Source organism: Lipophrys pholis (assembly GCF_963383615.2).
Source record: "Lipophrys pholis genome assembly, chromosome: 18".
NCBI classification, from domain to species: Eukaryota; Metazoa; Chordata; class Actinopteri; order Blenniiformes; family Blenniidae; genus Lipophrys; species Lipophrys pholis.
In genome coordinates, this window is record NC_137646.1 from 25,485,262 (window position 1) to 25,512,344 (window position 27,083).

General features: G+C 48.7%; 1 protein-coding gene across 1 annotated transcript; it reads right to left on the bottom strand.

Annotated features, from left to right (window-relative positions):
- Positions 1-18: 18 nt before the first annotated feature.
- LOC308124013 (uncharacterized protein) lies at positions 19-26,468 on the bottom strand. Its single transcript, XM_080486782.1, has 35 exons — positions 26,348-26,468; positions 21,246-23,454; positions 18,949-19,010; positions 18,288-18,326; positions 17,763-18,146; positions 17,004-17,200; positions 16,665-16,879; positions 16,416-16,550; positions 15,190-15,288; positions 15,044-15,105; positions 13,903-14,966; positions 12,646-12,744; positions 12,520-12,548; positions 12,034-12,186; positions 11,836-11,955; positions 11,699-11,737; positions 10,744-10,869; positions 10,479-10,605; positions 10,237-10,404; positions 9,902-9,936; positions 9,582-9,746; positions 9,376-9,507; positions 8,820-8,858; positions 8,591-8,731; positions 8,304-8,392; positions 7,574-7,597; positions 6,435-7,392; positions 5,257-5,313; positions 2,156-5,146; positions 1,766-1,847; positions 1,496-1,597; positions 1,045-1,365; positions 825-941; positions 576-697; positions 19-492 (listed from the first exon to the last, which is right to left on the bottom strand). The coding sequence occupies exons 2-35, from the start codon at positions 23,151-23,153 to the stop codon at positions 439-441; spliced, it is 10,455 nt and encodes a 3,484-aa protein (XP_080342908.1). The 5' UTR covers positions 23,154-23,454; positions 26,348-26,468; the 3' UTR covers positions 19-438.
- Positions 26,469-27,083: the final 615 nt, after the last annotated feature.

Here is a 27,083-nt window from a genome sequence, read left to right on the forward strand (position 1 = left end):
AATGACCACAGAGCGACAGACTGGAGCTCCAGCTTTATTAACACGAAGAAATACGTCAACAAAGACGGGAGGACAATGTCAAAACATGAAAATAAAAGCCAACTTCGCTGAGGAGAGGAGAGGAGAGGAGAGGAGAGGAGAGGAGAGGAGAGGAGAGGAGAGGAGAGGAGGCTTATAAACGATCAAGAAACGTGGACATTCTGGCCCCAGTCATTCCAGCCTGCTGCACCACAGTGATCGAAGTGAAGCGGAGAGAAAGTCGGACTTCTCCTCCAGCGACGCCGCAAAGAATGACTACGAAGCTTTTTAAAAAAATAATCCTCTGATGCTTTCCCGCTGCGTTGACTCTTCCCGTTCACGACTCTACAGTCATAGTTTAAAGTGGTGGCTCGCTGCGTCCGACGTGTCCGAGAGCTTCGGCGTCACGGAAACGCCACGTCAGTCCGAAACGGAGCCCGCCGAAGGGTTCTGGTGAAGCTCCTGGTAATATTTCTGAGACGGGAAGAGAAGAGAAGACATGAGGGTGTGTGTGTGTGTGTGTGTGTGTGTTGTAGTGTGTGTTGTACTGTGTGTACCTGCAGGTTGTCGTAGTGTTTCTTGGTGCTGCAGTGAACGTTCTTGGCGGTGTTCTCTTTCAGGTAGAAGATGGAGCAGAGGTTACAGAAGAATCCAGATTTAGAGACCACGAACTCCTGACCTGCAGGAGGAAGGAGAGAAATTACACCGTGCCCGCGACCGTGCCCGTTCCTGCACGTATGATTGTGTCAGATTGTGCGTACGATTGTGCGTGCGACTGTTTGTGTTTGTGTGTGCGTGTGTCTCACCCTGGGGGCTGCCGGCGCTGAACGGCGGCAGGGTGAAGTGTGTGTCTACAGACGGAGACTGAGAGCGCGAGCGCTTTGCTGCAGGTCCAACGAGCTGCTGAAGCCGTTTGCTGCCCACTGAGGAAGAGGAGGAGGAAGAGAAGAGGAAGATGAAGATGAAGGAAGAACAGAACAGAACAAACAGAAGGAAGAAAAGAGGAGAATGAAGAAGTGGAGATACCTGGACCTTCAGCACTGCTCCATGCCTCCTCTTTCTCCTCCTCTGCCGTGACAGCCGGCCTATCAGGAGCCTCAGAGGGGGCAGAGCCGGCCTCTGATTGGTCCATGACCGACTTGGCAGGGCCGGTCTCTGATTGGTCCATGACCGACTTGGCAGGGTCGGTCTCTGATTGGACCATGGCGGGCTGGGTGCAGCCAGCGTCTGATCGGTCCACGATGGACTGGGCAGAGCTGACATCTGATTGGACCACAGCGGTCGGCACAGGCGAGTCTTCTGTACTGCCTGTGAGGCTCTCGTGCTGCCCCCTGCTGGACCGTCTGACTGCAGGACAACACACACACACACACACAGTTTGTTTCTATGCCTTATGATGAATGACCACCATATAAAACATCTCAGACTTCTAAAGTTCCGTCCATTTCTGTCTCCCTGGTCACACAGAATGTGTTACCGGGTGTCTGTCTGCTTTTCTTCCTGGGTCGGCCTCTCTTCCTGGTGGGCGGCGCTTCCTCTTCTCCCACCTCGTCCACCGTGACAAAGCTGGCGTTCTCCTCTGAAACAGGAAGTCAGAATGGAGTTTGACAGAAATGCATCATGGGAGACGTAGTTGCAGTTTTAGATCTTCCAGATTCGAAACGCTGAAAAAATGTATGCGTTTCTCAAATTGCCATCATGACATCACCTGAGTATTGTGTGTCACACTCGGACTGAAAAAACACACCTGGGTCGTCTGTGTGTTTGCGTTTTGAAGTGGTGGTTGTCTCAGCTTCATCTTTGTTCTCTTCTTCATCACCATCAACAGTCTAAAAGCAAAATATAACCAACCTTTCAGCATCAGTATGAGGAGAATCCATAAACTGTGTCTGCGACCGAGTGCGTGCACGACCGTCACTGTGCACGACTAGGCGATTGAGTATAACTGAGTACGACTGACAGCGTACGATTGACTGTGTGAAAGAGTACCACTGCGACTTTATACGACTGATTCTATGATTACAGACAGAGAGAGAGACAGACAGAGACAGAGAGACAGACAGAGACAGAGAGACAGACAGAGAGAGAGACAGAGACAGACAGAGAGAGACACACAGAGTTTGGATCTCAGTCTGACCTCTGAGGTTTGGGGCTTCACTGATTGGCTCTCTGGGCTCATTGGGCAGGGCTCCGGCAGGCTTTGCCCCGCCTTACCCTCTTCTTCGTCTTCTTCCACAATCTCATCCAGAGTGACGAGTGTCTGCAGCTCTCCCTCCGAGTCTGGACCCTCTGGACCCTCGTCTGCTCCCACCTCATCCAGAGTCACCAGATCCTGGGGGTCCACCTCCACCTTCTCCCGCTCCCTCGTCCCTCCTCTTCCTCTGCTGCTGCTCCTCCGCTCCCTCTCCCGGCTCCTCCTCTCCTCCTCCTCCCGGCTCCTCCTCTCCTCCTTCTCCCGGCTCCTCCTCTCCTCCTCCTCCCGGCTCCTCCTCTCCTCCTGCTTCTGCTTGGCGGCAGCTTGTTTCTTCTTCAGCTCTTCCTCCTCGGCGGTGTCGTCGGGGTACTCCTCCTCCTCCTCGCTCACCTCGTCCAGGTTCACCAGGGCGCTCGTCGCCGTCTCCTTTCCCTCAGAGGGTTTCTGGTTCTTTCCACTTTGGGACGAGCGTTCGGACTCCGAGCCGTCCCCGACCTCCACCACGTCGGCGTTCCGAGTCTCATCCTCGGTCGGTGTTTCACGTGTTTGTGGATCTTCTGTCTCAGCAGGAATCTTGTCCTTTGACTCACTGTTTTCCTCCGTCACTCTGCAGGACACCTCCGTGATCGTCGGATCTTCTTGGATTTGATCGTCGTCAACAGAGTCAACGATCTCATACGTTGGCTCTTCCTCCTCCTCCTCCTCCTCCCCCTCTGCGTCTTTGGGAAACGTCATGTTTGTCGTTTCACCATTGTTTTCAGAAAGGGTCGATTTCCTAGCATTTCCTGACTCATCCGTGGGCGTCTCCTCTTCCAAAGAGTCAACAACCTGATAGATTTCTTCTTCTTCTACTTCTTCCTCTTCTTTACGCTTCAATTCATTTTCGGTGTCGTCCTTTTTTAAAGTTGCAATTCTTTTTTGAGTCGCTCTAACCTGCTTCTTGGGTCTCCCCCTCTTTGCTTTCCGTCCCGATGTGGGCCGCTCGTCCTGAACGACGTCCTCCTCCACCGAGTCTAAGACTTCGTAGGAGGCCTCCTCCTTGCCGACGTCTCTGGAAGCCGCCTCGCTCTTCTTCGATGGTGTGCTCTCTGTGGAGGGCGTTTTCTCTCGGCTTCTGACCGGCGTCTTCCTCCTCGCTGGCGTCTCGTCTGAGGAATCAGCCTTCGGTGTTTTTCCTCTTCGTCCTCTGGTAGATCTCGTGGCGACGGTCGTTTCGTCTCCAGCAGAGTCTTTGTCCTCGGCCTCTGCTTTCTCAGATGCTCCTGTGCGATCCGGGGTTTTGTCTTTGTTTCCTCTGGTGCTTCTTCTTCTGACAGACTTTTCAGTTTCAGAAGCATCTGGATCTGTTTCTTCCTTTACCGAATCTACAGCTTCACAGATCGTCTCCTCTGTGCGCTCTTTGATCGTTGGGTCTCTTCCTGGAGTTCTGCCTCTTTGTGGCTCACAGTTTTTAGCCACCAAGGGTGATTTAATTGGCGATTTCTCTTTTTGTTCAGTTTCAGAGGTCCTGGACCTCCGACCACTTCTCCTCGGTGGCCCATCCTCTTTCTTCACTGTTGAATCTTGTCTCCTGGTTCGTCTTTTCTTGGTTTCTGGCTCTGTGTTTGAAGAAGTCTGCTGTTCGTCCACAGAATCGATGACCTGGTAGGCCTCTTCTTCTTCTTCTTTTGTTGGCTTGATGTCTGCTTCTCCTGTCTGATCTTTGGAAGTTTCACCTTTCTGTCCAGTGTCTTCTGTTCTTGTCTGATCATCAATTGAAAGCGATCCGTCAGTTGTGTCTCTGTGGTTTGATAGTAGATCATCACTTTCGGATGGTTCTGAATTGGTTCCTTCCCATTGTTTTCCTCTGGTTTTCTCATCACCACTTGTATCCAACACTTGATTGTCATCAGCAGATTCATCAGTCCTGCTGACGACTTGAAGTTCGTCTTCCTCGGTCTTCACTGTCGAACCTTCATCTTCGCCCAGTTGAGGGTTTTGCTGAACTGCAGCTGCCTGGTCTTCAGTCCCTTTGTCCTGTACTTTCACAGAAGCATCCACCTCTACCTCACGGCTCTCCTCGGCGCCGACTGGGTCTTCATCTCCAACACTGTCCAAGACCCGAAAGCCTCCGTCAGCCTCACTCTGGTCAAGCTCAGGTTCTATTGTTTGGATTTCAGAGCTGCCATTAGAGTTCCCATCTTCATCCATCTGTTCTTCCGGCTCGTCGCCAATTGAATCGAGGATCTGGTAATTTTCCGGTTCATCCCCCTCTTCTTCATCTGTTTTCTCGTGTGGTTGTTCGTCTTTCTTTGAATCTTTCAGTGTGTCCTCTTTAAGATCAGGCTCTACATGCTGACTTTCTCCCGTCGGCTCTAATCGCTGACCCTCTGCAGGCTGAGGCATCTCTGGTGTTTCTGATTTAGAGTCTGACTCAACAATTTGTGCTGAGCTGCCCTCTTCTGACACCTTGTGGTCAGACTGTGCCACTGCACTGTGTGTCGTCTCAGCTGCTGCTGCTGAGGATATCTTGGCTGAACGGCCTGGACAACTTGAGGATGAAGACTGTAACGCTCTGAGTGGAGACTTTGCCTCGACGGGCTGAGCTTTGTGAGCAGGAGAGGAGGATGAGGGCTTGGTGGGGGACCTGGTGCACTCTGGTGAGTCTTTTCGCTTTCTTGGCAACACAAAGGTAGAGCCTGAAGACGAGGCACGCTTGGGGGAGGTTTTACAAGCCTTTGACTGAGAGGAAGAGGAGGTGGAGGCCGAGCTCTGCTGGTCTTCTCTCGGTCTGGGCGACCGTCTTGACGGAGAGCAGCCCTCGTCGGGCTCTTTGGCTGTGTCTTCTGGGTCGGAACCGATTTCATCAACAGTGACAAAGTCCTCGAAGTTGAATTTCAGATCATCGAAATCAAAGGTCTGAGGAAAACCGCGACCTCGAGCATCCTCCCGACGCTGTATGGAGAGGAAACAATGACCATTGGCATCATGTCCGAGTGTCTACATGTACGATCACTAAGTGAGCTCCAACTGGGGGGGGGGGGGGGGGGGGGGGGGGCTCTCACCTTTTTTTGCCTTCTGCTTTTATTTCTTCCGCTGCTCGTTCCTCTTTTGCCAGAGCACTGAAAACAAACATTTATCACCGTGTCAGTCAGCTTACAGGAAACCGAGAAACCCAACGTCTCGTACAGAGGTTCACACGTTCGGCTAAATAACAGTCCTAAAAATTGGATAAACCGCCCTGAGACAAGTTAGTTTTACCCTACTGACGATGTGTTGTTGCAATAGTAATTCTGCTCTGATGCTCCCGTTTCTGTGTAGCCAGATTATAGTCCCGGGTCGACGTGGGCGCAGAATCAAGTGTCTGCCGTCAACCGGTACAAGCCCAGTGGTGCCCCGTGTGAGGTTCGCTGTCTATTTGGTCCCCGAAGAGCCTTCTAGTTGTCTGGGTAGGATTACTATGATGGCAAACACAATAACAGAATATTCAAGTATATGGAAAAAATTAGCAGCTTAACCACAAATAGTTATTTTTGTGCACAAACTTGTGACTCTGGCCCAGTTTACCTGACATTTCAAGTGAAAACGCAGTTTTTGTGTTTTCAGTGTTTCTGCCGTTTCTGTGTAAACAGACATTTTCTAAACAATGTAGTTAGCATTGTTTTTGTAATGAAACCACACACACATGCAGAGAACAGCACACTCTAAACATTAACAATGGGAGTACGCGGAGATTTTCAAAAGTTTGCATTTTTACCCATTTTGAAAAAGCCGTTTCTACAAGAAGTGTTTTTAAAAAGTCGAGTTTTTACCCATTTTCAAAACAACGGCCTTTTCAAAAAGTTTCATTCTCCCTGTTTAGCTGGACTGTTTTTAAAAACTTGCGTTCTCACTCGTTAATACAGAGATGGAGTGTTTTCAAAAAGTTGTGCTTTCTCCGGTTTCCATGGACACGGAGAATTTTCCAAAAATTGTGTTCTTCTCCATTTCTATGGAGATCTCGCATTTTGAAAAACTTGCGTTTTCAAAAAGTTGCATTCTCCTCAGAGACGGGGAGAATGCAACTCCCGGGAGATGGAGCATTTTTAAAAAGTTCCACCTTGTGAGCCATTTTCCAAAACTTGCCGTTGCTGTGAAAACAAACCCCTAAAACGCCACTAAAGGAAAGTTTCCTGTTTTCAGTTGAAACAGTAAACGAGCCTGAAAGACTCAGCGGAGCAGCAGAGCCACAGTGGAGCTTCACCTGTGTTCTCTGCGCCTGTCGGCTCAGCCGGTGCTCCTGAACTGCAGCGGCGATCGCTCGGCAGACATCTTCGTCGATGTTTAGAAATGCCGCTGCGCCGTCCTCAGACTGGACCGGACGTTGACCGCCAGCGGAGGTCGCTTTCAGCTCGTCTTTGGTTCTTGCCTCCTCGGCGGTGGAGTTGGCGTCGCCTCCCCCGTGGCGCTGCAGCGGTTCTGCAGCGTCGGGTCCAGGAGGAGCTGAAGGAGCGGCGGCGGGTACAGGAGGAGTGGCGGCAGGTCCAGGAGGAGCTGAAGGAGCGGTGGAGGGTCCAGGAGGAGTGGCGGTGGGTCCAGGAGGAGCTGAAGGAGTTGCGGGTCCAGGAGGAGTGGCGGTGGGTGCAGGAGGAGTGGCGGCAGGTCCAGGAGGAGCTGAAGGAGCGGTGGAGGGTCCAGGAGGAGTGGCGGCGGGTCCAGGAGGAGCTGAAGGAGTGGCGGGTCCAGGAGGAGCTGAATTAGTGGCAGGTCCGGGTCCAAGAGGAGCTGAAGGAGCGGCAGGTCCGGGTCCAGGTCCAGGAGGAGCTGAAGGAGCGGTGGCGGGTCCAGGAGAAGCTGAAGGAACAGCGGGTCCAGGAGGAGCTGAAGAAACGGCGGGTACAGGAGGAGCTGAAGAAACGGCGGGTCCAGGTCCAGGAGGAGCTGAAGAAACAGCGGGTCCAGGTCCAGGAGGAGCTGAAGGAGCGGCGGGTCCAGGAGGAGCTGAAGGAGCGGCAGGTCCAGGAGGAGCTGAAGGAGCGGCAGGTCCAGGAGGAGCCGCGGGTCCAGGAAGAGCAGGAGGAGCGGCGGCGGGTCCAGAAACATCGGCAGAGCTGGACTCCTCCTCCTGGTCAGGGGCTTCAGGTGGACCCGCTGCTGGTTGGTCCTCCAGGATTATCAGGTTCTCCATGGAGTCTTGGAGGCGTTTTTTCAGACTCTTCACACTGGAATTAAAGATTAAACAAAATGATTTCAATAGGAGTCATTTCAGCTGAAAATACTCACTCTTTTATATATATATATATATATATATATATATATAGTGGGATTTAATATTAACGTCACTCATGTAGACACTGTAATCTCATAACTTCACGGGAAACGATGACAAACAGCAGCACTCACCTCTCAAAACGCACAATTTTATCCCTGTGTGGAGAAAAACCCCAAAAAACACCATTAGATCAGTCGGTGGTAGAAAAAACAACAAATAAATCATGAAAACAGAAAGAATTCTCTCAGTGATCGTTCTCGTCACCGTTGGATTGAGGGAAGGTTTACACCGCAACGATTTCAGGTGAAAAAGCAAAACTTTTGAGTTTTTGAAATCTGTTCCCACGACAACGGCGCTCGGAGCCACTGAAAACAACTTTTTGAAAAAGCTCCATCTCCATGGAAACGGGGAAACCACAATTCATTAAAAATGCTCCCGCTCCGTGGGAATTTACACAGCGCAACTTTTTGTAAATGCTAAGGTTCCGTGGAAACGGGGGAGAACACAACTTTTTAAATACGCTCATGAGACTTTTTGAAAACGGCTAAAAATGCAACTTTATAAAAAAAGCTCCAACTCCATCTCCATGGAAACAGAGAAATCACAACACTTTGTGTAAGCTCCGATTGCATGGAAATGGGGGAGAATGCAACTTTTTAAAAACGCTACTACAGCGCCCCGGCGTAGTAACTAGTAGTCCTGCACATGCTCAGTGGAGACAATCGGAACAATGTTTTGTCCATGGTGTCATGACTTCCAGTCCATGCTCTCCTGGACTTGGTGCTTTTACTTTGACGGTCACCGTAATAACAATCCAACTTGGTCGTGTGTCGACTAGAATGAATCTAAAGAAACACTCACCACCTCTTTGATGAGGACAACTTGCCCAGCGAGTGTGCTTTCTCCACCACGTCTGTGACGTCACCGGGACTGGACATCTCCAAGATTACCTGGGGGAGGGGGGGGGGGTCGTGAAGGACGGAGGAAACAAGCAATAAAACGTCACAGAATCATTCCTTCCCAAGATTCAAGGTGCTGACACGGAAGCATCATGTTTCCATGACGACACGGGAGCGTATTGTTTCCACGACGACGCAGGAGCGCTGACTGAGTTAAAGTGAAGCCAGCGGGTGTTTGCGCGGTCGTACCCTGTTAGCCAGCGGCAGGAAGCTGACGACCGACGCGACGGCCGTCACCTCCATCAGGATCGCCCTGATGAGCTCCAGATACACCTGAGAGACCTCCACCACCAGCAGCCGCTCCTCCAGAGTGTCCAGCTCTGGAACCCGCTGGAGAAAACAACAACAGCCGGCGTCAAGGAGCAGACACGCCAAATAAACCGGCTGCTTCCACATCGCGGGCTGACGAGTGACTCACAGCGTAGCTCCACTCCATCAGACGCCTGTACATCGACTCCTGCAAAGACATCCCATTGTTAGATTGACGGAGGACGTAAACACCAACATATCATTCAGAATCAACAAATTTGTTGAAAAGTGCACTGGAAAGCTTGGAAATGTGTGTTGGTACAGTCCTCACTGGACTCCTCTATCCTGTGCCGTGATGGGGGGAAGAAGAGCGTTTTCCCTGAAGGACTCAGTGTTCTACCAGTACGTTCTCCGAGGAGGAACTCTGGGTTTACACTGGTGGTCTGGTGTCAGGAAGCCTTCAGCCGTCCACTGCTTTAATGAACGCTCCTTCACCGTTTTATTTACCACAAATTAATTTTTCTTTTTAACCTGATGCTCCCATATCTTTTATCCTGTTGCTTATACTTTTAATACAATCGCATAAACTTTGTAGTTTTGCGACAAATGAATTACAAGCAGACTATTTCTTAAGATAATAGATGATGTTAAAAGAAGTCTTTTCTCCAGGTATTGTGGTTTCCTGGTGTTGCCGTCCCGCTAAAGCCCCTTCACGGTTCCCATACCTCACTGTCTCCAGGATTCATGTCCTCCAACACCACGTGGACTTCCACCGGGTTTTTGGCCAGATCCAAGTCGGCAATGTGCGATCGGACAAAATGGCAGCAGGCGGTCCAGCTGGGGAAATGGACAAAACCCTGGAGGCAAACGGAACGGCGTCACACGGCTTCACTTCGGCCACAGAAACGGGAGCGTCGGTGCGACTCCTCACCCTCCTCTGCAGAGGCAGCACCGTCACATTGTAGTACAGGGAACGCAGGTTCTGCTCGGGGAGGTGACGCCACGCCAGGCGGGCGATTTCCTCGTGTGCGTAGTACTGCAAGGGCAGATAGGTGAGCATGACTGTGTAGACGGCGGCGTCCCGGCGCTGGACGTTCTGATGGACAGAGACAAACATTCACCCCGAGGTGATGACAGGAGCTGGGGAACACCTGAACCTTCTGCCTTCAGAGACTGAAGGTGGATCGGCTGGTGACCCACTGGACTCAGCAGAACTTTCAATGTAAAGTCCTTAAAAAAAGGCGTGCCTACCTCGAGGTCTGCTGGCTTCCTGATGGTATGGAACGCTACGAAGCAAAAACACATCGTTTGATTAAAGCCTTGTTTTGTTTCTGAGTGTGACGACACGGAAGCACCACGTTTCCATGACGACACGGAAGAACCATGTTTCCATGACGACTGAGCAGGACATGTTTCCTTGACAACACGAAAGCGTGGTGTTCCCATGATGACTGAGCATTACAACATGGAAGCGTCTTGCTTCCATGACGACACGGAAGCACCATGTTTCCATGACGACACGGAAGCATTGACAACCGTGTGGACTCCGTGCATCGCCAGAGTCGATGAGTTTTTCTCCTCCTCACCGGGGATCCTGAACCAGGGAGACGCCGTCGAGAAGAAGAACGGCGCCGTTGGCAGCATCACCCACAAGGGGGCGGTGGTGCCATGTGGGACGCGGCTTGTTGTCAGGACGGTGGCTCCGGGGATCGAGTCCTCGCTGTCCGGCAGAGCGTTGGCTGGCTGTCTTGGTGCTGGAAAACAACACAGCCTCATGTTTTCAGACCATCGTTGACACGAGTTCTACTCTGTGAAGTGTGGTACTGACGTTTTGACGCGTGTGACTGACTGGGTCTGACCAGCCTGAACACTCGGTGATCGCTCCCCCGTTTCAGGAGGCTGTACCACACTCCCAGCCGATCGGCGTCTTCAACAGTCTCAAACTGCACCAACACCTGGAACAAGTGCGAGCAGAAGACTTGTGAAAACACCGGATGACAGACAGGTGTGTGTGTGTGTGTGTGTGTGTGTGTGTGTGTGTGTGTGTGTGTGTGTGTGTGTGTGTGTGTGTGTGTGTGTGTGTGTGTGTGTACCTTGTTGAGGAGAGGTATGTAATGTTTGACGGATCCTATTTTCCTAATTACGTTCACCAGCTCTCTGGCCTGCTTCGGTGGGATGTTCTTGATGTAGACCGTTTCAAATCCTTGAGTGGCGGGCTCCTGAGGACAGCAAGGGAACTTTTATTTTTTTCATTTTGACGGAAAAAACGAGGTTTGTATTTTTACACGACGTCCAGGAGGCGCTCGGCAGAGAAAGAGAAACATCAAGTTAAATTTAAGACGCCTTGAAACCAAATTTAATTCCCGGTTCAGACCATATCGTACGGTCAGCGGTTCCTGACTGGAAGCAGGTCCACTAATGTTTCTTTCTTTGCAGTTGAGAAACATCGAAATACAACATACAGCAAAAAAAAAGCATAGCAACAGAATTTGAAGTGGCCCCCTAATGGCGAATCTTGGAATGATTTATCTTTTGACTAATTAAAAAAAAAGTGGTTGCTATTTATTTGTGTTCATTTTATTTTGAATACAACTCAGGGGCCCAAAAATAAAAGCTCACTTGTACCATGATGTAAATGTAAACACTAAATTAAATATGACCAAATATATAACATGAAGTTCACAAATATTTTCTGTATATCAATAAAAACTAAATATATCTCAATACAGTCTTAGTACCCTCTTTATCATGGTTCTTCTGACGACTTAATAAAAAGTACAGACTATCACAGTCTCATAAATAATAATAATTTTTAAATCTGCCCAGAAACAATTGTTTTTAGAAACCGTAGCTGTAAGACGACTATTTAGTGAAAATCCCTCAATAATATTTGCTCGTTGTCACATAGTCTCGGGAGTAATTTGGCAGAAACGCGTCGCTTTGCATTTATTTTTGGGGCGTTTCCACTGCAACATTTTGAAAAGAGACGTCCGTTTCCACGGAAACGGCAGAAATGTTGAAAGCGACGTTCCGAGTGTGTTTACTTACTATGTCCATCCACTGGAGCAGGCACTGATAGAAGTGCTCCTGAAAAACAAGCAGAGCCGTTAAAAGAGGTTCCGGTGGCGTCGCCCCCGTCACAAAGCCGCCGCGCCGCCACCGCCGCCACCGCCGCCACCGCTCACCAGCGACTTGATCTTCTTCCGCAGGACTTGGACGCACAGTTTGGATTCACGCAGGAAAATGTTGTCTTTCGCCCTCATGACGTTCTGCGCCGCCTCTGTGCTCGGCATGCGGACGAAAGCCTGAAGGAGACAAAGCGGCGAGCGTTCTGCGAAGGGTCGGGGTTAGCGGCGGATCGTCGCGGCGGCGCGGCGACTCACCATGCGCGTCTGCGGCGCGATGAAGACGAGGTCGTCCTGGTGCTGGAACCCAAACGGAGCAAACAGGTCGCTGAGCTCCTTCTCGGTGTAGCAGCCGTCGTAATACTTGGGCAGGTTGGTGACAAATATCACTTTTGTGTTTAGTGGAAGAGTCTAGGTGGTAAAAAAACAAAAAAGAAATTATTCCACGTACATTTTACCGTACAAACTTTTTCAAACATTAGAGAAATGTGTTGAGTATTATCTCTACATTCATTTATGGAACATTATCATCATTATTAATCCATCAAAACGGGCAGAAATCCGACTCCGTCTCCATGGAAACGCAACTTTAAAAAAAAAAGAAAAAGAAAAACAGCTCCCAAGGTGGAACTTTTTGAAAACGCTCTGTGAAACGCTGCTCCTGCTCCTTTGTGATCTTGTGTATGTGGAAATGTTAAAAAGTGCATCAGGTTGTGGAATAAAGATGAATGAAGGAGGACTTACCTGCTTTGAGTCTTTCATGTTGACACAAACTGTGGAAGTTGAATTACAAGACGTTAAATATGAACTTTGATTCCACGTTGAATCTCAAGATTGATTATTTTTTTCCTTTTTCAAAAGTTTACGTACTGATTTTTTCTACTTTCAGGTACTTTGTGATGATCTCTCCAACAGGCGGTGCCGGCGCGGCGCTGCTGGAAGGCTGTGACTTGGCTGCGCTCACAGGATCTACACAAGACAAAACAAATGTGATCCGTTCAGGTCAAAAGGAGGCGATCACATTCACACGGGGAAACACAGGATTCTTTCACTGCTCACAAATATCTGTTTTCTTAACCGACGGAGTCGCTGAAAACATTTTCACTGTTGAGTTTTACAACAACTCACGTATGTAAACAAAGAAAATTAAAAAAAAACATCATATACGTGAATCAGACAGGCTCAGAAACTCAACAAGAAATAATTTAATAAACTTCTGTTTTATTTCAGGCTCTGTTTGCACAACAACGTTTGTGTTTCGGTTTCAGGAAAGTTCCGCGTTCACAGAAAGGTTTTAAAAACGATTTAACGTCCATTTGCACTCCTGTGGTCTACACTAAGATGGGAGCGCACGCATGTTTAAAATCCACCCCTCATTTTTATGGATTTGAGCATCCTCATAAAGTTCCACCTTGGTATCAGTTTTCAAAAAGTTGCATTTCCCCCGTTTTCAATGGAGTCGGGGCATTTTCAAAAAGTTCCACCTTAGGAGCAGTTTTCAGAAAATTGCGTTTCCCCCGATTTCAATGGAGTTTGACCATTTTCAAAAAATTCCACCTTGGTAGTAGTTTTAAAAAAAAGTAGCATATTCCCTATTCTAACGGGAGTCGAGGCATTTTCAAAAAGTTGCGTTTTCCGCAGTTTCAATGGAGTCAAGGCATTTTTAAAATGTTCCACCTTGGGAACAGTTTTCAAGGAGTTGTATTCTCAATGGCTCTGAGCACCATTGTTGTGTAAATTCAACAAATATTTTGAGTTTTGTTTTTGAAACGCTGTCATGTAAACGAGAGCCCCAGTTATATTCCTTCCTGGTACCAAACGGCCTAATATATACATATATATATATATATATATATATACCTAAATCATTCCCACAAATTACCGTAATTTCCGGAATATTGAGCTGGATTAACCAAATTTAAAAAAAAAAAAAAAAAAAAAGAAAGGTTGGAATTTCTTGATACACCTGAACACATCATCATGTGTCGGCCGCATGAAGCTCGTTAACCAGAAGATATCCCTAAATTATCCGCGTCGTCGTTTAAGAAAAAGTAGCGTCTCATAGTCCAGAAATTACGGTACAGGTTCTGGTCTCTTCATGTTGATTAGGAAAGTTTGTTCGGGTACCTTTTTGTTCCGTCTTCACATGTTGAGCCGAGGGTTTTGCCTCAGCTGAGCTCCCCGCGGATTCGGTTTTGCGCTCTGGTTTTGCCGGAGTGGACTCTGGATCTGGAGTCTTGCCCTTCTCAGGATCCAGAGGTTCTTGAGGCGCGTCGGCAGCGGTCCAAGGTTCTAGCGTCAAGCTATTTTTATCCGTCGAATTATCAGAGGTACTCTCCACCTTCGTGGGCTCTTCCGTTCCTCCGAGCTCCATCACCTCAACGTTCCCGTCTCTGGAAAGCTCCGCCTGCCGTTGCGTCTCCGAAGTCGCCGAGTTCAGCGTTTCTTCGGCTGTGTCTTTGGGCGCCGCGGCGGATTCTTCCATCTTTCCTGTGATCTCATCTGTTTTTTCTGACGTTCCCGTTTCTTCCACCCGCGTTTCAGGGGTCCGTGTTTTCGACACTCTGTCTTCCGTTTGGGGTCCGGAGGCGTCTCCTCCTTTTGCCACTGCAGCTTCTCCATCGGCGCTTCTTGACCTTTCCGACGTTTCTTCGGTTGTTGCTATTTTCACGGTCCCCGAGGAAGCCCGTGCTTCAGGCTCGTCTGCAGACGACAACTTCTCGTCAACAGGTTTGTCACATTTTGCTGCTTCAGTCTTGCTCCGTGGTTCATTTGTGTTTTTAGCCGCTGCCGCGGACGGTTTAGCGCCGACGGCGGATGGTTTAGCGATGGCGGCAGACGGTTTAGCGATGGCGGCAGACGGTTCAGCGCCGGCGGCAGACGGTTCAGCGCCGGCGGCGGACGGTTTAGGTAAAGGCGTTTGCTTCGGAACGCCGTCACCGGGCGGTTTTACCGGCGTGGAAACCTTTTTCCCCTCGGCTGCTTTGCCTTTCGCTGGCGGATTGGTGGTTTTCGTGGTTTTGGCGACTTGCTTCGTCGAGACGTTTCTCGCTTTGGACACCAAGACTTTTGCCTTCGTGACGAGTTTGCCTGTGGCGGTCTTTGTCGATGTGGGCGACGACGAAACTGTCGGGACCGTCTTTGAGGTTGAGGCGGTCTTGGCGGTTTGAGGCGTGGCCGCGACGATTTTCCTGGAAGGAGAGAAGCGTCATGCAGTCAGGTGGAGGAGGAGTCGGAGTGAAAAGAGAATTAAACCACCCAGACTCACTTTGGAGGCGGTTTCTTTTGCCCCTTTGCAGAATCCAGAGGAGGCTTCCCCACCGTGGAAATCTGTCAGCAAACGTCGACTCAGTGACTGAGAGTAATCACAACACTGAACAGGAACATTTTGAATCAACGAAACGACGTCACTACCTCTCTTTTCACGACGCTGAGCGTCTTCCCCTTGACGTCAAAGCGCTGGGCGCTCCGCAGCTTCTCAGCATCTTCCACTTTCTTGAAAGTCACCGATGCCTACATGCGCCGAAACACACAGTTAGTCGTTGTGTAATGATTCTGTCCGACACACAAGAGTGTGAATTTCTTTGTCAGAAGTTTGAAAGTGGTTTTCCTATCTGGGGAAGAGGCTGCAAGATAATCTCCCCACAAAGGTGCTGGAATTTTTCTTTAAGTTTTCTTTGTTTTCATGCATCGCTATTCTAACGTTAAAAAGAAAAACTAAGAATATTGACGTTAAGTTGGTTTCAAAGTATCATCATTTTAATGTCTGATCTACTTTCAGGCAAAAACTGACAAAGACATGAAAGTATGCAAAAAATAAATAAATAAGTAGTCTGATGTTCTTTACACAGCCTCAGCAGCTGCTGAGCCTCTCCAGGTCTTCACGGGTCAAAAAAAACTGCAATTTCAACTTGGACCCGGCCGGCTGTCGCTACTAAAATGATTAATCATATTTAAAAAAAGAAAAAGCCTTCCAATCTAACAGCTTTGAGATGCTCAATCAACAGGACCCATTTGACCGGTAAAGAATCCAAATTAAAGCGATTGAGACATAAATCATATAAATCATAGGCCACATTTCAGGACTGGTATTTCAAATTCTAAGAATTGTTCTCCATAGATCCCAACAGATGTTCAGCTCTCATGTTAACATGACGTTCTAGTGGACAGACCACCAAGTTGGATTGTTGTCACGGTGACTGTCAAAATAAAAGCACAAAGTCCCAGGAGAATATGGACTGGGGAGTCATGACCCCACGGAGGAAACCTTGTTCTGATCGTCTCTACTGAGCATGTGCAGAACTACGTTCTGTTACTACGCCGTGGGGCGCAGTAGTAGCGTTTCAGAGAACTTGAAGACGTTGGGTACACCGGCCTGCAAGAGGCTCCGTAAAGAGTAAAAATTTTAAAGAAAAGATTGTTTTTAAAACAAATTTCTTAAGCGTAGCGGACACAACACACACCGAGACCCGAGCTCAGATATCGGCGATGCGGCCATGAAAGATAGCAACCTAGCATTAGCCTCAAAGCTAATAGACGTTTCCATCCCGTACCCTCTGCGCCGCAACGAAAACCTTTAAGCTAAAGCGAGAAACCTTCAAATGTCACTCCCGAGAATTCCGGCAGTTCTGCGTACTTGCCTGCGAGTTGGACTTGAGCAGAGTAACCGAGTCGGTTTCTCCAAACTGCTTGAGAGCGTCCTGCAGGTCGGTGGTGGAGAGGGTGGGAAGGATCCCCTGGAGATGTACGCAACGAGAAGGTGAAGACTTGGCTGCCTGCGCGAGAACAAGAACACCGGTTAGAACGTCAACAAGAGTGTCTAGAACTCTGGTTTGGAGAAACGCCTCCGAGGCGCTTTTGCTTGAAACGTCCCGATTTCATGGACACACCTTCGGCTTGGCAGAGGAACTTCCCTCCTTCTGGGCTGCAGGCTTTGCTTTAGACGACTTGGCCGTCGACTCCTTCTTGGCTGCGCTGGAGCGCAACGGTGGAGAGGCAGACGACGACGGCGACGACTTCCTCTTGGTGAGTTCGGCCAATATGGCCGGAGTCAACTTCTTAATCACGGCCTCTATGTCGGTCTGACTGGACAGAGACTGGACGGCTGGAGGAACCAAGGTACAACGTGGATTCGTTAGGCGTTTAACAAGTTTTCCTTCTACAGTTTGGAATTCAACCCAGGAGTTGCTCTTCCCAGTGGTCAAAGAAAGTCAAGCAATATGTCCGACCTGAAGTCGCCAGCAGTTTCTTCGCCAGCCGCTCGGCGCTGCTCGACTTCCTCCGGTGAGAATGCGGCCTCTCCGGCGAGGACCACCACTCATCTCTTCTCCTGGGCGGGGATTCTCTCCCGAAACTCCTCGAACGGGAGCGGCGGCGGAAAGACGCGGGCCGGTCGTGGCGAGGGGAGAACGACGGAGACCGCGACCTGCAGGGGAGCGTCAACAAGAGTCTTTGCGGAGCCGACATGACAACATGGTGAGAGTCCGGCAGGCACTTCTTCAGCAAAACTAAATAAATCTGCAATTAACTTTTACAGGTACAAAGATATTTATGCTCCAGATTAACATTTCTATGTGGCTCTGAGCTGAACCGCAGCTTTTCTAGAGGGTTCCGTCATCGTTCCGTCAATACGTTGGGGGTCGGTTAGAGTCCAGGCTCAGGGCCTGACTGAACGATGCTGTGCAAACGAGGCCTAAGAGTCTTCTACTTCTTCATCACTACATCCTTTCCAGGTGGACCAGAGTCCCCGGAGCTTTCACATCGGCCCAAACGGAGTAGACTACCAGTGAATTTGAAGTGATTATATTTCTTTGGGTTTGTGCAGAGCATAAAGGCTTGGATAGATAAATAAATACATAAACGACTGATGCAGTCCAGCCCTACACACATCGAATGACCACATCGTGAATCAAACAGTGTTTTTTTGTTTACATGATTCGCTGATGAAGGAAAAGGCCGGCTAGTGAATAAGTGAGTTTTCACCAAACCTGCGAGTGTCTCTGAAGGTTTGTGGCGATCGGCTGTTGCGTCGGTCTCGCCTGGCCTCTGGGCCGCGGGGCCGCCGGGGGCTGTAGGAGCGAGAACGAGGTCTGCTGTTGCGGCGATCCCTTCGGCCGTCTGCGCCGCGCGAGTGGGACCGGGACCGGCTCCGGCGCCTGGCCCAGGCCCCCCGGTCCGGGGAGCCACGGGGGCGGCGGGGGCTGAAGGAGCGGGAACGGGAGCGGCTGCTCTGCCTGGGTCGCTCCCTTCCACCCTCCGAGCTGTGGGGGCGGCGGCGGCTGGGAGAAGCAGAGCGGCTCTTGCGCCTGAGGTTCTGTTGACCCACTTTAGACGTAGTGGAGCGCGAAGGCTTGGCATCCTTACTCGATGTGCTGGGGAAACCAAACCAAGCAACAAGAAAAGAGTAAAGTGTAAATGGTAGAAAGGTGGAAAGGTTGAGGTGATGGCGGCGGTGGCTCACAACTGGAGAGGCGGTTGGTTCAAGACAAACTTTTTTATTTTTATTTTTTTACCTGAGCAGTTTCACAACCTCACCATCCCACTCAGGAAATCTGTGGAAAACAAACACCAATTCAAAATACGCATTCCAGAAGAAACAACCGTGAACAAGTGTGGAAAGCCTCAAGGACGGGCGGGCACAATACTACTATATCCTTTTAAAAAACTTCCTCCGGGCATACAAGGAAAAATATTAGTGGTTTGTGAGACTCAGTTGATATTTAACAACTCAGTGAAATCAGGTGTAAACACAAAGAAGCACTGGTGTGACGAAGCAGGTGCTTCGGATCTACTGGTTTCCATGGTAACTGCTGCTCGTGAAAACATTAGACTTCCTTATACACGCCCTTCTGTTTGCACCAAAAGTATTTATCAAGAACTGGAGTGATACAACCAGGTGAGTATTAGGTCACGTAAGCGATGTGGAGGTGCTTTGAGGTAAAAACAACGAATTGGGCTTTAAAGCGACTTCAAGGGTACTTGTATCACAACTCGGTATCAGCGTTTGAACTCGTCATTTTAAAAAAAGTGGACATCACCGCATCCCTATAAATTAACATTTGAGCAAAACGGCAGACCACTACTATCACAACTATCTTCATCTACCATGTTTGCAGTGACTGAAAATATTTAACATTTTGCAAGAGAAAGTATGAAAATAAATAAAAGATTGACCGTTTCCGAAGGTGTTTGCAGTTTTCAAGGTGAAGACCGGTGTTCTGGTGGGCGATCCAATCCTAGCAGCCAGAAAGACACACATTTAGAAAAACAAAATAACTTTCAAGTGTACAAGAAGCCTCGGTTGTTGAAATGCTATTATTCAGTTTGACCACATAAGTTTTCCTGGAATCTCCCTCCCACAGCCAAAACGCTTCACGCTGGTCCGCTGGCTCCTCTTAACATGATGACTCATAAACAGTGATGGCAGCAATCAAAATTAATAAAAATAAAGTTGAGTTGAAGCGTAAGAAGCACAGAGAGGAGTCACACTACTGGTTACAAACAAAAGTCTTATTTGTTGTGGGGGGGTGGGGGGGGGGGGGGGGGGGGGGTGTCGTCTGGGTTCTTCGGGGGGGTGGTCTGGGTTCTTCGGTAAAACGTCTTCGGTCATCCTGGGAAAAGGACGCCAGATGGCGGCGCAGGAAACCGAAGCAGCGAGGAAGACGGCGATTTTCCGAGGCGCCGAAGCGGGAAATCTCTCGTCCCAATGGAGGGAAGTTGCTGGTATTTGTAGGAGTGACGGACGTTCCACTTGGAGGGACGGAAGACCGACGCAGTCTTGACTCACAGTTGACAAAGAAATTGCAAGAAAGCAAGAAAAAAAAAAAAAAATCCTTATGTTGATTATGAGTTTAAGTTAAAACGAGGTGACATGAGACACAAAATGTTACATTGACCGGGAAAAGAAATGAATCACAGATCAACCAAGAACTGAAAGTTGCTGCCGTTTTCTCTTCCCGTCTTCTTTTCTTCTTCCGGACAGAAAACGCAAACCGACGGCAAATACGACTGGACGACGTTTTGCCATCAGAACTTTGTTTTAAGACGTGTACTCCTCTTCCACCAAGAAGAACCAGGTGCAAGTTTGGCGCTGCTGCCAGTGCTTGGTTGGTCGAAATCTGGCGCCTCCTAAGAGCCGACTGCGTCGCCATCGCGTCACGGTAAAACGCCGGAAAGTCGCCGTGTACGTGTCCGTTTACCGAACATCTACACGAGTGCTGTTTCTGGCTCTGCACGCTTGAGATAGTCAAAAATGTCTGTCCAGGCCTGGCTGTTTTAAAAATGGCAGTTCTGTGTTTCCGATAACGGCGGCCACAGCCAGACGTACTCGGTGCACCAGTTTGGAGAGCCTGGAGGCGGGGCCGAGACGGTGGGAAAACAAGATACTGGCGCCAAGTCAGGCTCTGGCACCGAACGAGCACTGGAATCAGCTCGGTGGAAAAGGAGCACATTGACAAGAGTTTATATGGTCACGGTATGGGGAGAAGCTGAGGGTCACCATCTCCAGTTCCAGATTCACTCCAGAGTGATTACAGGATTTAATCTGTCACAGTTCATCATGCCTCAATCAAAGACTTTAAAAAAAGACAAAAAGAAGTGGACCACTCCACCAACGCTTTCATCCTCTTGGGTTTCAGTGAGTCGGGACTTCCAGCTTGTGCGGGCGATTCTTTACACAAAGTACACATTCAGATATAATCACAACAGAGAACAAACTAAAAAAAATAATAAATCTTGACAACAAGGTGTGAGGGTCAAATATCATCCAACAGAGAGTACCTCAGCTTACAAATGACTAACGGCAGCAATAGCATGACATCGGACCGAAGAACTCAAACTTTTCACTTTCGATTGCTAAAACAAAAACACCAATAAAAACTTCGATTGTTTCATAATGTTAATCCTGTTTGGGACAACTGATCTCACAAATATCTAATCAAACTTTGTCTTTGGACAACAATACACATTCTATCTGAAGCCTTGTTCATAAGAATTTAGCTATTAACACTGATGTCGGAAAAGAATTTACACAGTAAGAAATTTGTTTAAATAATAAAAAAAAAAACCACGTTATTGTGTTGTAAAACAATGACTGAGGCCCCGTTTACACGACGACGTTTCAAGTGAAAACGCAACGTTCTGAAAACGGTGTCCGTTTACATGGCAACGGCAGAAACACTGAAAACGATGTAGTTAGCATGCCGGGCCACTAGTTGGCACTGCTGTTTGTGTTTGCGATAAAAACCACATGCAGCAGAGAACAATACGCTATAAACATTTACCAATGGGAGCAGCACCTCGTCATCAATGACACTACTTCCAAAGGTTCCACATTGGGAGCCGTTTTCATAAAGTTGCATTTTCAGTGCACCACTGTTGTGTAAACGGACACCTAAAAACGCGACGTGCGTTTTGGCTTGAAATCGTTGCTGTGAAAACGAGCCGGAATACAACTGTATATTATTACTCACCTTTATGCGAGAACATTCTTTGTTACAGAGAGAACAAGTATGGGGGAAGGTTCTCGGGGTGGCGGCAGCGTAGTCTTGCATCAGGGCAGCTGTTGGGAGACTCCTGGCCGCGTCTATCGCCGCACGCTGACTGGCTGAAGGCGGCGGCGGCTGCTGCAGAGGCACCGGATTCGCCACGGCGGGGAGGCGCTGTGGTTGAACTGGAGGAACGATCATGGATTGGGATTTGTCGTGGACCAATGCCGGCAGGAGAAGAGGATGCGGCAGGGACATTGGGAATTGAGGGGCAAGTTTTAAAGGAGTGACAACCGGAGACTGCAACGGCTGCTTCATCTGCGATGGCGGCTGCTTCGTTGGCGGCTGCTTCGTTGGCGGCTGCTTCTGTGGCGGCTGCTTCTGGTCCTTCGCTTGTTGCTGCACCGGCTGCTTCGTCGTCTGCTTGGGAACCCCAGGTTTTTCAGTTTTACCCTGGCCTTTGCTGCTATCAAAGAGCACGATGCCACGCAAACCAGCGGGTATGCTGCAAGCAAGTCTCTGGGGCGGTTGGGATTTTGGTGTTGATTTGAGATCGGGCTGTTTCAGAGGGGGTTTGGAGAAGTCAGACAGGTAAGGTCTTGAGTCTGTGTCTTTATTCGGCAGGGAGAATGTGGAGAAAATTGACGGAGTGTTCTGGTTTGGTTGAGTGGGCACGCCTTGGGATGCGTCGCCGCTTGGAGCTGCCGCGGCACTCCGCACCGAAGCGTATGAAGCGCCGAGACTGGTACCGGAGCTCCCTTGATCACGAGAAAAAACCATGCCACTGAAGTCCATTCCTGTCGTGCTTTTCTGGAAAGGTTCTCGATCACGGTTGCTACTGTCCCTCGGCATCAGACTTGCACTGCCACCACTGTTTGCCCTACTGCCACCGGCCCTTTCAATGTCACCTCCAACCCCTCCAGTATATTTACCAGTATGTCCATAGTCAATCACTTTACTTGGTTGGAGAACAGAAGTAGCCAGTTGATCCTGGCGCATCGCGGCCTCGCCAGACTGACTCAGTCTGTCCATTCCACTCACAGTTGAGGTGGGCTTGGCTTCGGCGTAGGGCTTCGGCGGGACTGCAGATGACAGTCTCTTGGTCTTCTGAATACGGATTTGGCGCAAGATAAAGGGCAAGTTGTCAGGAGTGATCTGGTCTTCGGGATAAGCGATGAGATGCTCCAAGTCCTCTTTTTCAAGTCCAAAATGCAAAAGGATGTTTGCGGCAGACTCTGAATTGTACTTAGGGCGACTGGGTTCAGCCGGTACCGGAGGTTTGTCTCCTGCCGGATAATTATAGTCACGCAAACCTGGAAAAGATTGTGTGTCACATTGTCTTTCACTGGAAGTATTAAACCGACCGTCACCACTGTTTGGGTAGCTAGACGAAGCAGGTGGGGAATAAAACTGGGACGCGTTATCCCCAGTGGCTCTGCTGTAGTTCGGCAACCAATCCATAGAGCCGCCGCTACTTTCAACATCAGGATGTCTCTGTCCCCGAGGGCCGAGGGACATCGGAAAGGAGCTGCTTGCTGGACGATAGTCGTCTCTTGGAGCGCCGGTGAAGCGAGGGTCCATTCCCACAGGCCGACGCATCGCCTCCTCTCTGGCTCTGCTGAGCTGCATGTCGATTGTCCTCTCCATTTCCTCGTCCATTCCGGCCCGACTCGGCTTGGGCTTGTAGTTCGCCGGCAGCGACAAGAGTGACGGGATCGCCCCGGTGTTGGCAGGCACCGTGGAGGAAGCCCCAGGAGGTCTGAAGCCAGATTCAGGTCCGAGGTGGGCTGTCAGTCGAGAGTCTCTCCCTGCCGGGGGTCCGGGAGGCCTGTACTGGCCCTGGGCGGAGCCCTGGTTCCCAGAGGCGTAGGGGTTATAGACAGGATGGGACATGGTGTTGGCGATCTTCAGGAGGTTGAGGAGATTGATGGCGGAGGCAGTTGGCGAGGGGGCAGTTGCGGGGACATTCGTGGACAACGTGTTTGAGTTCGCTGACAAGGTTGCGACGCGGCCACCGGCTGCCAGAGCGCTGCTTATCTGCGTCAATGCTAGCTGGGCTTTTAGCTGGACTAGACGCAAAGATGTGGCCTGTGGTCCGATTAATAACGGGCTCCCTGGCAACCCTCCGAGGAGGGGGCGGGTTAGGGGCCCTTGAGCAGGGGAGGGGGCGCAACGCTCCAATCGCAACGGAACGCTGTAAAAAATTGAAAAAAAAAAAAAAAAAAAACAACAACAAAAGACAGAGGTTATTCAATGGGACTGTGCTTCGGCTTCTCGGGTGGGTCGAGTCCCGGTCTTGTCTGCTCGAGGCAGGACTTCCTGTCAGAAACACATTCATCACAACAGAGATGGAGAAAACATCAACGGACACGAAACAGAAACGGATGTTAACCCGAGACAAAACCCTTTTTATTTCCGTCACCAGCAGGTGGACAAGCGTGTGGTCAAATTTAAATTCAACAGTTTAATAATTTTTTTTTTTTCAATTCCACAACATGCCATCGGATTACGTGTGTCAAAGCTGACACTACCAGGGAAAATACTTACTGCGGAGGCAGCTTCAACAAGAATTAACTCAGTTTCAGCAAGAATTAAATTCCCCATCAACTCCGAATCACAACATATTGACATACAGTTTGATATGGAAACAATATCAATAAATAAATTAATAAATAGATCGACGGGAACTTTGGCACGACAGCTTGCAAAGAAAGAAACGACTTCAGCAAAAAAATAAAAAAAGCCCTGCAGGGATTTTTTTTCCCGCTTGCATCATTTCCTCAAAACGGGGTTCGACCTGAGTTGCGGTAAACAAAAGACAGGTGGACAACTCAAATATTATCCACAAATACAATTTTTTTTGACCTTTCCTGCAGCCTTCAGCATGCATGTTTTCACAACTGTACAGCTTCAATGCTATGATGACTTCCTGTAGCGAGTCTCTGGAGCTGCGTGGATCATGTTAAAAACTGCTCAACACCGTCCCGGTGCAAAACATTATGGGACTGATCCATTGAATGCTCGGTGAGATTCTCAGTGCTCATAAACTTGCACATCAATCTGATCTGTATCCACGTAAACAAGACCGTCTGATCTCCCAACTGGAAAGATCTCGAACTGAGAAGGAAGTTGTGTTACGTCAGCGGCTTTGACACAAACCAGTGCGATGGTCAAAGTGGACAGCGTCCTGCATCCGTAACTCGTCACACTGATGTCGCCCGGTCCCCTACCGACCACACCATTAAGTACGCAGGTGATACTAAAGTATCATCCTCATACCTGGAATGACGTCCCAGAAGCGAAGACAGTCTGTCCTCTGTCCCCGGCTTGTTTCAGGTTTTAAAAAGTGTGTTGCTCCAAGCAGCCAATCAGAAATCAAACCCTATATAGTGTCATCGGGGGTTTAGCCAATCACAATCAAGGTAGGCCCTCCCTTTGACTCCTCCCACAATTAGGCAGCTCTGCTCTGGCACATGGCACCTTGAGAGGAAGTACTTCCTCCTCTTCCCAAGATGGGCATGTGTGGGCGGAGCAAGTCCAGCTCACACAGACACAGCAGATTCTGAATGCAGCTCCTGTGATCCAATATTCAAATGAAGGAAAATCAAGAAGCTAGAAACTTTGAATAGAAGTTTTCTGGACCAACGAGACCAAGAGAAAGAGCTGAAAAGCTGAATAATATGACTCCTTTAAGTACTTGTGCTCCAAGTGTTGCTATCTGAGTCATTTGAAATGAGATTTAAAACACGCTGCAAACACGAGTTACACATAACCAAAACAACCCACGGTTTCATATGAATAACTCCTACAACATTTATATCATGACATATACCTCTGAGTCAATGTACTACACTGGGAAACCCAGAAATAACCATCCAATCACAGCCAGCCTGGACTCAGTACTGTCACACACATACTAAAGAACTGCCAGGCATTGAAAGCTTAAGTCAACTTGAAGAGCAACCCAGGCAACGTGAAAAGAATTTCAGGCCCGGTTTACATGAAAACATTTTCAAAACCCAAAACTTTTGTTTAGTCTTGGGGGGTCCATTTACACAACAACGGTGCTTGGAGTCACTGAAAACAAAACTTTTTTAAAACGGCTCCCATGTTAGAGCATTTTTGAAAAGTTCTAACGCCATTGAAACAATAGCTTTTCGAAAACGATCTGACTCGGTCTCTGTGGAAATGGGGGGGGGGGGGGGGGGGGGGGGGGTGAACATAGCTTTTCAAAAATGCCACCACTCCATCTCCGTAGAAACAGGTGAAACGTAGCTCTTCGGAAACGTTACAACGCCGCCTCCATGGAAACGGGTAAATATCGCCTTTAGAAAATAAGACTACTCCGTCTCCGTGGAAACGGGTGACGTAGTTCATTACAAAAACAACCAACAGCAACAACGCATGGCCCAACATGCTCACTACATTTCTGCCATTTCCGTGTGAATGGACATCGTTTTCAAAATGTTGCTGGATAAAAGTGAAACAAAAACATGAAATGTTGTCAAGTAAACAGGGACTCAAATCAGTGGACGGCTTGTTAAGATGGAGCAACCATCTCCTCTCAACGACGTATAAATACAGATGAAAGATTTTACTTCTGGAAACTCGAACGTGATCAAAAGACAGATTGTCCCGATTCGTCTCGATCCCACAAACCACTTTAAAACCTTGATGACTTATTGGATTCACATCCACAGTCAGGATGAAGACCCCTGACTCAGCTTGATGTTTATTCAATGTATGGACATTTAATACTGTGGGTCTCTGCGTGATGACCTTTGACCTCCGTCAGCTCCCCGGAGCAATGTGGTCAATAGAACGACTATCAAGTGTTGTGAGTTTCTACATTTACACGTGGAGAGGGGAACGTTTGCCACACGTTTTAACCCTGCACCGGGAGCTTGTGGCTCAGTTAGACCCACGTCAACCCGGGTTTCACCTCATTTAACACCTGAGAGGCGTCCCGTCACCTGACACTGGCGTTAGCTTAGCACGCACGTAGCAAGATAGCAGCGCGCTAACACGCGCTTCACGTCCTGACGGGACAGTGCAGCCGCTCCGCGGTTCACTCCGTAAACACATACCGTCACACTTTATCGGTTTTGTCTCGGCTCTGTTATTGTTTCCACAGCGGGCCTCGCGTCGCTCCGTCGCTCAGCGGTAAACACAAGCAGCTTGCTGCTCGCGCACAGACCGGAAGCGAACGGCTTTACGTAGCGCTTACGTCATCACGTACAGCCTACGACTTCATATAATAAAGATCTGATATCTGATTAAACGACGTCAAAAACTCAATTTCGGTTATTTTCCTGTATATCTATCCTCAATCTTGTATGTCTAAATCCATTTTACATAGAGATTTCACTGTAAAGTTCATAAAATAATAATATACTTAAAAACATATACGCAATAAATATAACATTTATCATTGATTCCAGATGGACATGGTATGAAAGAAATACATAAATATATATGCATACTTTATCAAGAGGAAAATTTAAGTTTTCAGGAGTTTTTCCCTATTTCCATGGAGGCGGAGCATTTTCAGAAACTTTTCCCCTCGTGTCTATGGAAACCAAGTTGAAGTATTTTCAAAAAGTGACGTTTTCCCCGTTTCAACAGACAACAGTCAGAAGTGTTTTTTCTAAAGTTCCACCTTGAGTACTATTTTCAAAAAGTTGCTCAAAAATATTCTCACCATTTCTATGGAGACAGAGCAGGAAATTTTTTAAAAACATCTGCCTTTCATCTGTTTTATCTGAGTGTTTTCAAAAAGTAGGGCTTTCTGCCGTTTCCACGGAGAAGGAGCATTTTCAAAAA

What these genes read in the sequence shown, in the direction of transcription:
- LOC308124013 (XM_080486782.1), bottom strand. Translation starts at nt 23,153, where the DNA reads ATGTCCCATCCTGTCTATAACCCCTACGCCTCTGGGAACCAGGGCTCC. An exon ending in TCAGTCACACGCGTCAAAAC is followed by an intron (nt 10,405 to 10,478) that starts GTCAGTACCACA and finishes GTTGTTTTCCAG; the next exon opens with CACCAAGACAGCCAGCCAAC. An exon ending in AACACTACGACAACCTGCAG is followed by an intron (nt 493 to 575) that starts GTACACACAGTA and finishes TTCCCGTCTCAG; the next exon opens with AAATATTACCAGGAGCTTCA.